General features: G+C 62.9%; 1 protein-coding gene across 3 annotated transcripts; it reads right to left on the reverse strand.

Annotated features, from left to right (window-relative positions):
• Positions 1-336: 336 nt before the first annotated feature.
• LOC123366444 (prolactin regulatory element-binding protein-like) lies at positions 337-12,895 on the reverse strand. Of its 3 annotated transcripts, XM_045009940.1 has the most exons (9): positions 12,735-12,895; positions 12,057-12,258; positions 11,042-11,259; positions 3,039-3,119; positions 2,590-2,714; positions 2,053-2,226; positions 1,408-1,480; positions 1,009-1,168; positions 337-795 (listed from the first exon to the last, which is right to left on the reverse strand). In XM_045009940.1, the coding sequence occupies exons 1-9, from the start codon at positions 12,864-12,866 to the stop codon at positions 701-703; spliced, it is 1,260 nt and encodes a 419-aa protein (XP_044865875.1). In that variant the 5' UTR covers positions 12,867-12,895; the 3' UTR covers positions 337-700. The 3 variants fall into 3 exon arrangements, with proteins under 3 accessions (XP_044865875.1, XP_044865874.1, XP_044865873.1); XM_045009939.1 differs by lacking the exon at positions 12,735-12,895 and having other exon boundaries at positions 2,590-2,687; positions 12,057-12,562; XM_045009938.1 differs by lacking the exon at positions 12,735-12,895 and having other exon boundaries at positions 12,057-12,557.
• Positions 12,896-13,109: the final 214 nt, after the last annotated feature.

Here is a 13,109-nt window from a genome sequence, read left to right on the forward strand (position 1 = left end):
GCTGTATGGAGACCAGCTTCGGGAGCCTCAGGGCCCAGGCTGTTCCCGGGGGGATCCAGCCCCCTGCGGGAGGGGCAGAACCAGGGCCGTGCAGCTGAAGGGGGAGGGCTGCCCCCAGCCAGGCTCTGGCTCAGAGGAGCTTGTAGCAGGCCAGGCCTGCCCGACACCCGGCCCATGGAGCCAACTGCCTGGGGTCTGGCGCAGTGACTGGCCCAACCTGTGCCCAGACCCAGGGGGCACCGTAGAGCAAACAGGATTTTCTATTCATCGCACCCCCCGCAGTTCCCCCCATGGGCTCTGCAGCCCCCCAGCATGCACAGGCAGGGGAGCGACAGCTCAGACTCCAGGTTTAATGGCAGCCAGCGAGCTGCAGCAGGAGCACGGGTAGACACTGCTGGCACGTCGCTGGATGGGCATCATGGGGCGACTGGCAGAGACTGGGCTCTCCCCCACCCAGAGCAGCTCACCGTTCCCCCGAGCTCAGGCAGCGCCCGTCCCATGCAGGGAGACGCCCAGCGCACACATCCCCACCACGGGCAGGCCCTGAGCTGGACCACCCGGCGTGGGGGGCTGCAGGTCTCTGAGCTGCTTCACATTGTCCTGGGGGCCGAGCCGAGCCGGGCCGGACCAGGCAGGCGAGGGCCCGAGGTGCCCCAGGCAGAGGCAGAGTCTCTCGCTGTCCCCGCAGGGCTCCTCACGCCTACAGGAAGCCGGGGAAGGCCAGCTGCAGCAGCAGGATGGTGGCCACCACCAGGCCAGCGCAGAGCAGCAGCAGCAGCCACACGGGGAAGCTGCCTGTGGGAGAGAAGGAGCCGGCTCAGGGGGAACCAGGGGAGGGGGCCTCAGATCACGCTGGGGGGCCCCGCGTCTGGGGGGCCCCGCGTCTGGGGGGCCCCGCTAGGGTCTAGCTGGAGCAGGGAAGAAGCCTGGGCCAGGGTGGGGGGCAGGATCCCCCCCCCCGGGGTCTGTCCCAGAGGACCCCTCCCCCCAGGGGCCCGGGGCACGTACGCCTGGGGGGTAGCAGGTGCAGCTTGCAGCGGCTGTCCACGGCCACGCTGAGCAGGGCAGCCTCGTTCTCGGCCAGCAGCTCCCGGCCCCGCCGGCTCTCAGGCAGGAAGGCCACGTCCGTCACCACGATGCCATGCGCCTCCTTCACGTAGTACAGCCTCTGCGGGGAGGGCAGGGTCACGGGCAGCGCCACGGGCCGAGCCGTGTACTGGGCCCTGCCCAGGATGCAGCTGCTTCAGCCCTGCACAGCCCGAGGCAGGAGCTCAGGGGGGGTGGGGGTGTCCGGAGCTAGGCCAACGCCCAGCTCCCCCAGGGGCCCTGGAGATGCCCCTCACCCCACCCCCCAACAGCCCCGCCCGCAGGGAGCCCTGCCCCCCCAGACACCAGGCAGCCACTTACCTGCAGCGAGAAGGAGACATGAATGGCAACCGAGCCCGTCACAGTGCCCAGCCCCAGGAACGTGCCCGAGTCACTGGTGGGACAGATGGCACCAAACAGCTGGTCAGACAGATGCACAGCACAGACCCCCGCCCTGACCCCCCCAGCCCAGCCCAGCCCGCCCGAGAACTGGGCCAGCGCCACGGCCCCAGCCCTCACCCTGACCCCCCCCCGCCCCAGCCCAGCCCAGCCCGAGAACTGGGCCAGCGCCACGGCCCCAGCCCTCACCCTGACCCCCCCCGCCCCAGCCCAGCCCAGCCCGAGAACTGGGCCAGCGCCACGGCCCCAGCCCTCACCCTGACCCCCCCAGCCCAGCCCAGCCCGCCCGAGAACTGGGCCAGCGCCACGGCCCCAGCCCTCCCTGAGCCCCCCCCCCCCCCCAGCCCAGCCCGAGAACTGGGCCAGCGCCACGGCCCCAGCCCTCACCCTGACCCCCTCCCCCGCCCCAGCCCAGCCCGAGAACTGGGCCAGCGCCACGGCCCCAGCCCTCACCCTGACCCCCTCCCCCGCCCCAGCCCAGCCCGAGAACTGGGCCAGCGCCACGGCCCCAGCCCTCACCCTGACCCCCCCAGCCCAGCCTGCCCAAGAATTGGGCCCCCCCCGTACCTGACAGAGAGGCAGGAGACGACCTCGCCCCCGCAGGGCTGGGTGAGCAGCGGCAGGAAGCTTTTTCCGTCCCACTTGGTGAGGTAGCAGGGCGGGGGGCGGCGCCCGCGCTTGTGGGGCACCTGCACCGTGTAGAGTCGCAGCGCCTCCGCCTGGTCCGGCACCGTCCCGAACCTGCCGCCGGGAGCCTGTCAGCCCAGCCCAGGGCCCCCCCAGCACCCTGAGCCCAGCCCCCACCCACGCCAGGAGCCTGGCAGCCCAGCCCAGGGCCCCCCAGCACCCCTGAGCCCAGCCCCCACCCACGCCGGGAGCCTTGGGCCCCCCCCAGCACCCCTGAGCCCAGCCCCAACCCATGCTGGGAGCCTGTCAGCCCAGCCCAGGGCCCCCCAGCACCCCTGAGCCCAGCCCCAGCCCCCACCCATGCCGGGAGCCCAGCCCCAGGATCCCAGCCCCTGCCCCGAGCCCCACCCGTGAGCCCAGCCAAACACCCAGGCCCCTGTCGATCCGGCCAGGCCTCGCCCCGTGTCAGGGCCCTACCTGCAGGCCTGGTAGCGGTAGGTCTTGTCAGGGACGCCCGGCATGTTCTCATCCCAGCGCAGCCGCAGCACCAGCTGGTCCCTCTGCCACACGCAGCACTGGAAATCCCGGCCCGCCGTCACCACCTGCTGGGTCGCAGCCATGAGAGCCAGGCCGGGGACCCTAGCCAGCCTCAGGAGCGATGGAGACCCAGCCTCAGTTTCCCCAGTCCGCCTGGCCTGCACCAGGCTGCGACTCCCCCGTCCTGTCTAAGGCACCATGGCCGCTCCCCACCACAAGCCACCTCCCCAGGCCAGCACCGGCATCCTGAGCCTCCCTCCCCCGCCCACAGGAGCTTTCACTCAGGGACACCGGCCCCTGCCCCACACAACCCCCCTAGCGTGTGGGGGGCAGGCAGCGAGCGCCCCGGGGGGGGGGGCGGACCCTGGGATCCAGGGTCGGCTGCTCACCTTGTTCTCGGGACCTAGCGCAATGTCCTCAATCTCCCCGTCATGGGCTTTGAACTCCAGCACCTTCTTCATGCTGGGGAACTGAGAGAGAGATGGGCTCAGTGACCCCCCAGCTGGGGAACTGAGAGAGCCAGGCTCAGCGCCCCCCCCCCCCCCCAGCTGGGGATCTGAGAGAAGGGCTCAGCAACCCACCAGCTGGGGAACAGAGAGAGCTGGGCTCAGTGACCCCCCCAGCTGGGGAACTGAGAGAGCCAGGCTCAGCGCCCCCCCCCCCCGGGGAACTGAGAGAAGGGCTCAGCGACCCCCCAGCTGGGGAACAGAGAGAGAGATGGGCTCAGCACCCCCCCCCAATGCCCCCCCAGCTGGGGAACTGAGAGAAAATGGGGCTCAGCGACCCCCAGCTGGGGAACTGAGAGAGAGCCGGGCTCAGCACCCCCCAGCTGGGGAACTGAGAGAGAGCCGGGCTCAGCACCCCCCAGCTGGGGAACTGAGAAAGAGCCGGGCTCAGCACCCCCCAGCTGGGGAACTGAGAGAGCCAGGCTCAGCGCCCCCCCCCCCCCCGCTGGGGATCTGAGAGAAGGGCTCAGTGACCCCCCAGCTGGGGAACTGAGAGAGCCAGGCTCAGCGCCCCCCCCCCCCCCAGCTGGGGAACTGAGAGAAGGGCTCAGCGACCCCCCAGCTGGGGAACTGAGAGACGGGCTCAGCACCCCCCCTAGTGGGGAACAGAGAGAGAATCGGGCTCAGCAACCCCCCCCCCCACCGCCCCCCCAGCTGGGGAACTGAGAGAAAATGGGGCTCAGCGACCCCCAGCTAGGGAACTGAGAAAGAGCCGGGCTCAGCACCCCCCAACTGGGGAACTGAGAGCTGGGTTCAGCCGCCAGCCGGGCCCAACACCCCCCGTCGCCATGCCCCCAGTCTCCAGCTCCTCCCCGCATGTCAGCCTGGCTGCCCTTAACACTGCTATGGCCAGGGCCCGAGGAGCCAGGATTGCCAGCCTGGCCCCAGCTGCCCAGGGTCAGGTGCTGCGGGGGAGTGGGGGGGTCGCATGCCCCTGGTCTCTAGCAGCTAGAGACCCGTTTAGCCGTGAGGCAGCAGGGTTCGTTCTAACCACACCAGGCAGCCTTGTGACCCACAGAAAAACAGTCAATCCTGCCTGAATCTTGCTAAGCTCTGGGCCCCACTGGCGTCCTGCGGCAGTGAGTTCTACAGGCTAATTAATCAATGGGCAAAAGAGTGTTTCCTTTTACCGGCTTTCAACTGCCCCCCTTTTAGCATCTTTCAACTCTCCTTGTTCTCCCGTTCTGAGCTGGGAGAAGAGACACTCCCCGTTGTCCCTACTACTGACCGCCTGACCGGGGCAGTGACAGTGAAACGCTCAGGGTGATTAGTGAGGCTACAAACCCAGTAACAATGGGGGATTTCACCCATCCCCATACTGACTGGGCACATATCGGGATGGGATGCAGAGAGAACATTTCTCGACACCATTACTGACAGCTGGTCCTGGAACCCGCAAGCGGAGAGGCAAGTCTGGATTGAGAGCTAAGTGACTCACTGGGTCTGGTCCAAGAGATGAACATAGACAAATCGCACGATAATAGCGACCATAATGTTAAATGTAACCGTAAGGGGGAAATACCAAAGAAACCCACCACAGCAGCATTTAACTTCAACAAGGGGAACCACACGAAAGCCAGGACATTGGCTAAACGGAAATTAAAGGGAACAGTCACAAGAGTGAAATGCCTGCAAGCTGCATGGAAACTATTTAAAAACACAACAACAGAGGCTCAAACTAAAACGATACCCCAAGTAAAAAAATCAGTAAGAGGACCAAAAACCTGCCCCCCTGGCTAAACAACAGAGTAAAGAGGTGGTTAGCGACAGAAAGGCGTCCTTTAAAAATAGGAAGTCAAATCCCACTGAGGAAAACAAAGGATAAACTCTGGCAAGTGAAGTATAATCAGGCAGCCAAAAAAGAATTTGAAGAGCAACTAGCAAAAGACACAAAAACTAACAGCAATTTTTTTCTAAGTACATCAGCAGCAGGACCCCTGCCAAAGCTGTCAGTGGGGCTGCTGGACACTGGAGGTGTAAGGATGCACTCAAGGAAGACACGGCCGTTGCAGTGAAGCTCAATGAATTCTTTGCAGTGGCCTCCACTGCAGAGGAAGATTGCCCCACCTGAGCCATTTTCTTTTTAGGTGACAGATCTGAGGAACTGTCCCAGACTGAGGTGTCATTAGAGGAAGTATTGGCACCAATGGGTAAGTTACACAGTAACAAGTCACCACGACCAGGTGGTGTCACCCAAGAGTTCTGAAGAAACCCAAATGTGAAACTGCAGAACTACTATTACTTTAATCAGCCTCTGTACCAGACGACTGGAGGATAGCTAACGTGACACCAATTTTTAAAAAGGTTCCAGAAGTGATCCTGGCAATTACAGGCCGGTGAGCCTAACTTCAGTACCAGGCAAAATGATTGAAACTATGGTAAAGAAAACAATTACTGGACACACGGATGAATACAATACGCTGGAGAAGAGTCAACATGGTTTTTGTAAAGGGAAATCATGCCTCACCAATCTACTAGAATTCTTAGAGGGGATCAACAAGCAGGTGGACAAGGGGGATCCAGTGGATATAGTGGACTTAGATTCTCAGAAAGCCTTTGATAAGGTTGTGACGAAGTGGGACTGTTCGTACTGGGGGCTGGGAATGCTGGGTGCTGGCCTCTAAGTATCTAGCAAAGCAGAAGGTCGAATGCCTGACACTCTGTCGCCTAGCAACTGATGGCCGGGCCCCTCCCTGCAAAGGTGCATCTAAAGGTGTTGGAGACAAAGGGGTCAGGTGACCTCCTGGCCCGGGAAAGAAGCGGAGCAGAGAGGAGGGGCCGGAGGGGGTTGGGCAGACGGGAGTTGGCTGGGGAACAGAGGGGAAGCAGGGAGAGAGGGCTCTGATCCCCGAGGGGGGTTATGGGGCCCCAAGATGGACCTAACAGGGGGGGATCCTGTTATCTGTGCCTGCAAGACCTGTGTTGGACTGTGTTCCTGTCGTCTAAATAAACCTTCTGCTTTACTGGCTGGCTGAGAGTCCTGGTGAATCGGCAGGGAGCCCGGGGGTGCAGGGCCTGACTCCCCCACACTCCGTGACAACTGGTGTTAGCGGTGGGATCTACTGCACCCCGTGGACGGCGCTTCCTGCAGTAAGTGACTGCGGAGCAGTAAAACGAAGGGGCGATTAACCCCTGGGAGAGTGTGACCAGAGAGCAGGACTTTGCAGTAACAGGGTCCCCCGGGGGATCGCAGCGAGCGATCCCAGGGGCGGAGGAGTCTGCAGCTCGACCCTGGCAGAGAGGGGGTGACCTCAAGGACTGGCACACTAGGGGTCCCCTGGAACCCGTGGGGAGCGGCGAGCACCCCGGCCTGCGAGTGGCCAGCAGGAAGATGTATGCCCAGCAGTGCAAGTGCGACCTGGTAGAGCTGTGCAAGCTGAGGGGGCTGCGCAGTGGGAAGCTCACCAAGGACCAGCCGATTGCCCGGCTGGAGGACGCAGATCGCGGGAATGAACCGGTCCCTGTCTCTGAGGGAAGCAGCCTGGCAGAGGCAGCGCAGGCACCAGTGTCTGTCCCCGCTGGGAGTGGTCAGCCAGCCGCTGAGGGCTTCCCGAGACCTCCCACCCCTAGGCCTAGGGGGAGGGGGAGGAGGAGCCCAGCGACTACCGAGGGCACCGTGACCCCCCCCGGCCAGCAGGGGGTCGGCCCGGTGAAGCTCACCCCCCAGCAGGGGATCGGCCCGGCGATGCTCGGCCTCCGTGGAGCGCAGGCGGCTGGACTTGGAGAGAGATATAAAACTGAGAGAGCTGGAGGAGTGTAAGGAACAGAGGGAACATGAGGAGAGACAAAGCCAGCGTGAGCTGGAGGAGAAGGAGAACCAGCGTAAACACGAGGAGAGGGAGAAGGAGAAGCAGCGTGAACACGAGGAGAGGGAGAAGGAGAAGCAGCATGAACATGAGCTGGAACTGGCCCAGCTGAACAACAGTAAGGCCCCGGCTGCGGTGAGTGAGGGGGGACCCAAGCCTACAAAGAGCTTTGATAAAAGCTTCCTGGCCCGGCGTAAGGAGGGGGAGGACATAGACACCTTCCTGACGGCCTTCGAGAATGCCTGCGAGCTGCACCGGGTTGACCCTGCAGACAGGATCCAGTTTCTCACCCCCTTACTGGACTCCACCGCCGTGGAGGTGTACAGCCGAATGAGAGGGGCGGAGGCAGGGGACTACAAACTGTTCAAAGAGGCCCTGCTCCGCGAGTTTGGGCTGACCCCGGAGATGTACCGGAAGAGGTTCCGGAGTCAACATAAGACCCGGGAGGTCACATACCTACAACTGGTCAACCGGGCGCAGGGGTACGCCCGCAAGTGGACAGCTGGGGCCCAAACTAAAGAGGACCTGCTTGACCTATTCATACTGGAGCACCTGTATGAGCAGTGCCCGTCGGACCTGAGGCTGTGGTTGATGGACCAATAGCCATGGTCTCACCCTCACTTGAAACTAGGGGGTTTCAAGTTGAGGACCAGCATGTATCCCCCCACCCTAAAATCCTAGGGTAGGTCCCCTTTTTGCTGCTACCACCCGGTCGAATACGTGGGCCGGGACACCCCTGTTTTCCCCCCTCCTCTTTCCAAAGACGTTCCCTGGGGAAACACAGATCAACTCACAGAGGGAGAAACCTCCCCGTCTCCTCCCTCCCCTCTCTGCCCGGAGATAAACTTGTCTCACCACCGAGAGAGAGTTTCTTAGCCCCCTCCCCCTGTATCCACAGTAGAAGGGATTTAATCAAATCTTTATAGAAAGAATTTATTAAAAGAAAAACAAGAAAATACACAATCTCTATGAGTCCAAGCTGGACATTCATAGGGTATAACCTTATCAATTTCTGGAGAGAATGCTCCCTCCTTCTCAGTACAAACAATACAGGCAGAATTAAGAATAATCAATAACAAACACACAGAATTGCAAACATAGGATTATTAGATGAGGACACAAAGTATCTTTCTAATGCTCACTATCTTGACTAGAAGAAATTAGTTCAGAAAGATGGAAACTTGCAGAAGACTTGATTAAACATCTGGACCCTTGTAACTCCAAACGGCTAAGAACAGCACACAAAAAAACAGAGAGAAAAAGTTCCCTCCTAGGAATTTTAAATTCTCTTCCCTGATTGGTCCTCAGGTCAGGTGTTCACCAGGTACCATGTGTTAACCCTTTACAGGTGGAAACTTAACCCTTAACTAACTATTTATGACAGGACCAGAAGCCGGAGAACCCGCAGCATGCAGGCCAGCTGGCCGACCAATACATGGACAGTCGGGCAAGGGATAATAGGGAGGCGTCTCGAAGGAGCAGGTCTGCCTCAACGCAGAGAGAGAGTCACCATGGGACCTCCCAGCAGGGGCCTATGGAGAGCCCCCACCAAAGGGAAACATCCGGCGTCAGGTCCAGCCGTCCCACTCGAGGGGACCCACGAGACATGGGCTGCTATCAATGTGGCCAATAAGGCCACATACGGGCCCAGTGCCCCAAGCTCCGGGACAAACTGAGCAGACCAACCCCACACCGGGTCAACTTGGTAGAGACCCAGCCGGATGAGGGGCAGCGTTCGCAGGAAAGGGGGGCTGGCCGCGTACCACCTGCGAAGGAGGGAGGGGGGCCCCGGGCTGTCCCCTCCGAGGGGCTGGATGCTCCCCGCCCTGAGTTTTGGGTTTACAGGGTGGGCACGGGGCTGCCCCTCCGGAGCGAGTGCCTTGTTCCCCTGGAGGTAGACGGGAGGGAGGTCACTGGGTCCTGGGACACGGGCGCAGAGGTGACGCTGGCCCGGCCCGAGGTGGTGGACCCAGATCGGATGGTGCCCAACACCTACCTGACCCTGAGGGGTGTGATCGGGAACCCATTCAAGGTGCCTGTGGCGAGGGTGCACCTGAAGTGGGGGGACAAGGAGGGCCCCAAGGACGTGGGGGTGCACCCCCATTTGCCCACAGAGGTGTTAATGTGGGGGGACCTCGAGGACTGGCCAAGTAACACCCGGGGTGCCCTGGCCGTGAACCGTAGTCAGAGTCGACGCAGGGCTCTGCACCCTGACACCGGGGAAGGTACTCTGCCCGAGGCGCCGGACCCTGACCTGGTGGGGAGGGAACGCCCAGGGACAGGGCTCAGAGAGGCTGTGGCCCCAGACCCAGCCGGTGAGAGAGAGCAGATTCCCGTCCCTGCCCCAGCTGAACCGAGAGAGCCCGAATCACAGCCCCCCAGACTGGAACGTGGGGAGAAGGCCCCAGCCCCGCGTGCACTCCAGGGGTATTGGGGTGGGGAAAGGGCACGGGCGGCATAAGGCTTCCCCCCTGCAACCTGCAAGTGCCCCCGAGTCCCCCCGACCTACAGGGGGGCAGGAAACTGGAATGACCTGGGGTAACTCTCCCCCCAGAACGGGGGGGACCCTGGGGCAGCCATGGGAATGTAGGTGGGTTCAAACTTCCCCAGGTCACTGGCTGGAGTGACCCCGCTCAGTTCGGTCTCGAAGGGGGGAGAGGTGTGACGAAGTGGGACTGTTCGTACTGGGGGCTGGGAATGCTGGGTGCCGGCCTCTAAGTATCTAGCAAAGCAGAAGGTCGAATGCCTGACACTCTGTCTCCTAGCAACTGATGGCCGGGCCCCTCCCTGCAAAGGTGCATCTAAAGGTGTTGGAGACAAAGGGGTCAGGTGACCTCCTGGCCCGGGAAAGAAGCTGAGCAGAGAGGAGGGGCCGGAGGGGGTTGGGCAGACGGGAGTTGGCTGGGGAACAGAGGGGAAGCAGAGAGAGAGGGCTCTGATCCCCGAGGGGGGTTATGGGGCCCCAAGATGGACCTAACCGGGGATCCGGTTATCTGTGCCTGCAAGACCTGTGTTGGACTGTATTCCTGTCGTCTAAATAAACCTTCTGCTCTACTGGCTGGCTGAGAGTCCTGGTGAATCGCCAGGCCTGACTCCCCTACACTCCGTGACAACGGTCCCTCATCAAAGGCTCTTAAGCAAAGTACGCTGCCAGGTCCTCACACAGATTGTTAATTGGTTAAAAGATAAGAAACAAAGGGTAGGAATAAATAATCCATTTTCAGAATGGAGAGAGGTAAATAGTGGTGTCCCTGGGTAGCTGTACAGGGACCAGTCCTATTCAACGTATTTATAAATGATCTGGAGAAAGGGGTAAAACAGTGAGGTGGCAAAGTTTGCAGATGATACAAAACTACTCAAGATAGTTAAGTCCCAGGCAGACTGCGAAGAGCTGCAAAAGGATCTCACAAAATTGGGTGACTGGGCAACAAAATGGCAGATGAAATTCAATGTTGATAAGTGCAAAGTAATGCACATTGGAAAACATAATCCCAACTATACATACAAAAAAGAAAGACCTTGGAGTCGCTGTGAATAGTTCTCTGAGACCATCCACTCAATGTGCAGCAGCAGCCAAAGTGAACAGAATGTTTGGCATCATTAAGAAAGGGATAGATAATAAGAAACTATCATATTGCTTTTCTATAAATCCCTGGTACGCTCACACCTGGAATGCTGCGTGCAGATGGGGTCGCCCCATCTCACAAAAGATGTACTGGACTTGGAAAAGGTTCCGAAAAAAGCAACAAAAATGATGAGGGGTCTGGAACGGCTGCTGTGTGAGGAAAGATTAAACAGACTGGGACTGTTCAGGCTGGCAAAAAGGCGACTAAGGGGGGATACGACAGAGCTCCAGAGAATCATGCCTGGTGGGGAGCGAGTGCCCAGGGAAGTGTTATTTACCCCTTCTCATAACACAAGAGCCTGGGGTCACCCACTGCAATTAACAGGCAGCAACAGGAAGTGTTAGGGGTCCTGTCTAGCACTGACTGGCCCCCTCCCAGCACTGACTGGCCCCCGCCCACCCAGCAGGAGACCTGACGGATCTTGGGCAGGGACCTCCCACGGGGCAGCTCCTACCTCCCAGACTCGGAGGAAGCCGTCGGCGCCGCCCGTGGCCAGCAGCGAATGGTCGGCGCTGACACGCACGGCTTTCTGCAGCGCGTCGGGGCTGAAGTCCGTCTGCACGCTGCACAGCGTCTCCACTGCCACCTCGCCCGCCTCGCTCCTCGTGTCGCCCTCGCCCTTCTCAGAGGGGACGGGGGCCTTCCGCTTGCGGGGGCCCTTCTCCGCACCACCTGGGACGGGCAGAGCAATAACAGCCCACATCAGCCGGGCATCTCAGACCCCTGCCCCCATCCGCTCCCCACAGCGTCCCTTGCTGGGCGAGTCCGGGAGCCCCTCCCCGCCAGCTCCTGCCCTGCCCCGCCCCCAAGGCACCCCCTGCTGGGCGAGGCCGGGAGCCCCCCGCACCCAGCGCCCCCTGCTGGGTGAGGCCGGGAGCTCCCCCCCGCCAGCTCCTGCCCTGCCCCCCCACAGCACCACCTGCTGGGCGAGGCCGGGAGCTCCCCCCACCCCCCACAGCACCACCTGCTGGGCGAGGCCGGGAGCCCCCCGCACCCAGCACCCCCTGCTGGGTGAGGCCGGGAGCTCCCCCCTGCCAGCTCCTGCCCCCAGTGCCCCCTGCTGGCTGAGGCCGGGAGCTCCCCCCTGCCAGCTCCTGCCCCCCGCACCCAGCGCCCCCTGCTGGGTGAGGCCGGGAGCTCCCCCCTGCCAGCTCCTGCCCCCAGTGCCCCCTGCTGGCTGAGGCCGGGAGCTCCCCCCTGCCAGCTCCTGCCCCCCCCCCCCCGCGCCCCCTGCTGGCTGAGGCCGGGAGCTCCCCCCTGCCAGCTCCTGCCCCCAGTGCCCCCTGCTGGCTGAGGCCGGGAGCTCCCCCCTGACAGCTCCTGCCCACCCACAGTGTCCCCTGCTGGGCGATGCCGGGGCAGAGGAGCTGTTACTTTGGTACTGCTGGCAAGTCAGCCCTGGCTAAAGCTGCAAACACCCACCCAGGCCGCCCCTTCCCGGGCTGGCACCGGGGGGCTGCGCGTCTCACCTGCCTTGCTGGGGGCGCTGTTGTCGGTTTTCTCGTCGGGCCCCTGCAGGCGGAAGCGGAGAATGTGGCAGCTGGCGTCCTGCCCTGCCGCGATGACGTCGCCCGCCAGCGCCATGCTCATGGTGGCCCGGGTCTCTGTGTCATGGGAGTGCAGCAGTGAGGCGCTGAGCTGGCCGCCAATCTGCTCCAGCTGGAGGAAATGCTGCAGGGAGCAGAGGGAGACACAAGGGCGCAGGGCGATCAGGGATGGGGGTCGGGCAGGGGAGCCCCGAGGACACCCAGGGCTGGGCCCACCGCGCAGACCCCAGGCCGGCGTCAGGCAGCCCCAGAAGTGGTGCTCTCCAGCAGCACCCGGCACAGGCTCCCACCAAGGCAGCTGCACAGGCCCACTGCCTGCCCCCCAGACCGCAGGGGCCCGGCCCCAGAGCCTGGCCCAAAGCCACCAACAGCCCAGAAGGTGCTGAAAGTGCATGATCCACACAGCCCTGCCGGTGCCCCTCACTCCCGCCCTGCCCCCCCCTGCTAGCCCAGCCCTGCTCCCCTCTGAGCCCTGCCGGTGCCCCTCACTCCCGCCCCACCCCCCCCTGCTAGCCCAGCCCTGCCCCCCTCTGAGCCCTGCCAGTGCCCCTCACTCCCGCCCCACAGCCCCCCCCCATCACCCCCCAGCCCAGCCCCCACCAGGCCGTTCCTGACGCCGGTCCGGGCCGCGCCGCCGCCCCCCGCCGCCAGGGCGAGCCCGCACGGGTGGATCTGCAGCGCGTAGAGCGGGAACGGGGCCCGGTAGAGCTCGGGCGGCCGGCGGGGCCCCATGGCGGCTGCGCTGGGGCTGGGGGCGCCCGGGCAGCCGGACGTGCACTGCGCAGGCGCACGGCCGGCCGCTCCCCACCGCGCCTGCGCACGGCAGCCCGTACACGTCAGCACGAGGCGGCCCCGACCGGCAAGTCAGATCCGGGATCACGTGACGCCCGACCCACGTCGCTGCGCCGGCGCCATCTTTGTGCGGGGCATCACCTGCCCCGGGGGCCGATGGGACCTTAAAGGGGCCGCGTCCCG

This window comes from Mauremys mutica, chromosome 3 (assembly GCF_020497125.1).
Source record: "Mauremys mutica isolate MM-2020 ecotype Southern chromosome 3, ASM2049712v1, whole genome shotgun sequence".
Lineage (NCBI taxonomy): Eukaryota > Metazoa > Chordata > Testudines > Geoemydidae > Mauremys > Mauremys mutica.

Coding starts and splice junctions, on each gene's coding strand:
- LOC123366444 (XM_045009938.1), bottom strand. CDS start 12,528: ATGCACTTTCAGCACCTTCTGGGCTGTTGGTGGCTTTGGGCCAGGCTC. Junction 2,715..3,038: donor CGCTAGGTCCCGAGAACAAG/GTGAGCAGCCGA, acceptor GCGACCCAGCAG/GTGGTGACGGCGGGCCGGGA. Junction 1,481..2,052: donor GTCTCCTGCCTCTCTGTCAG/GTACGGGGGGGG, acceptor CTGTCCCACCAG/TGACTCGGGCACGTTCCTGG.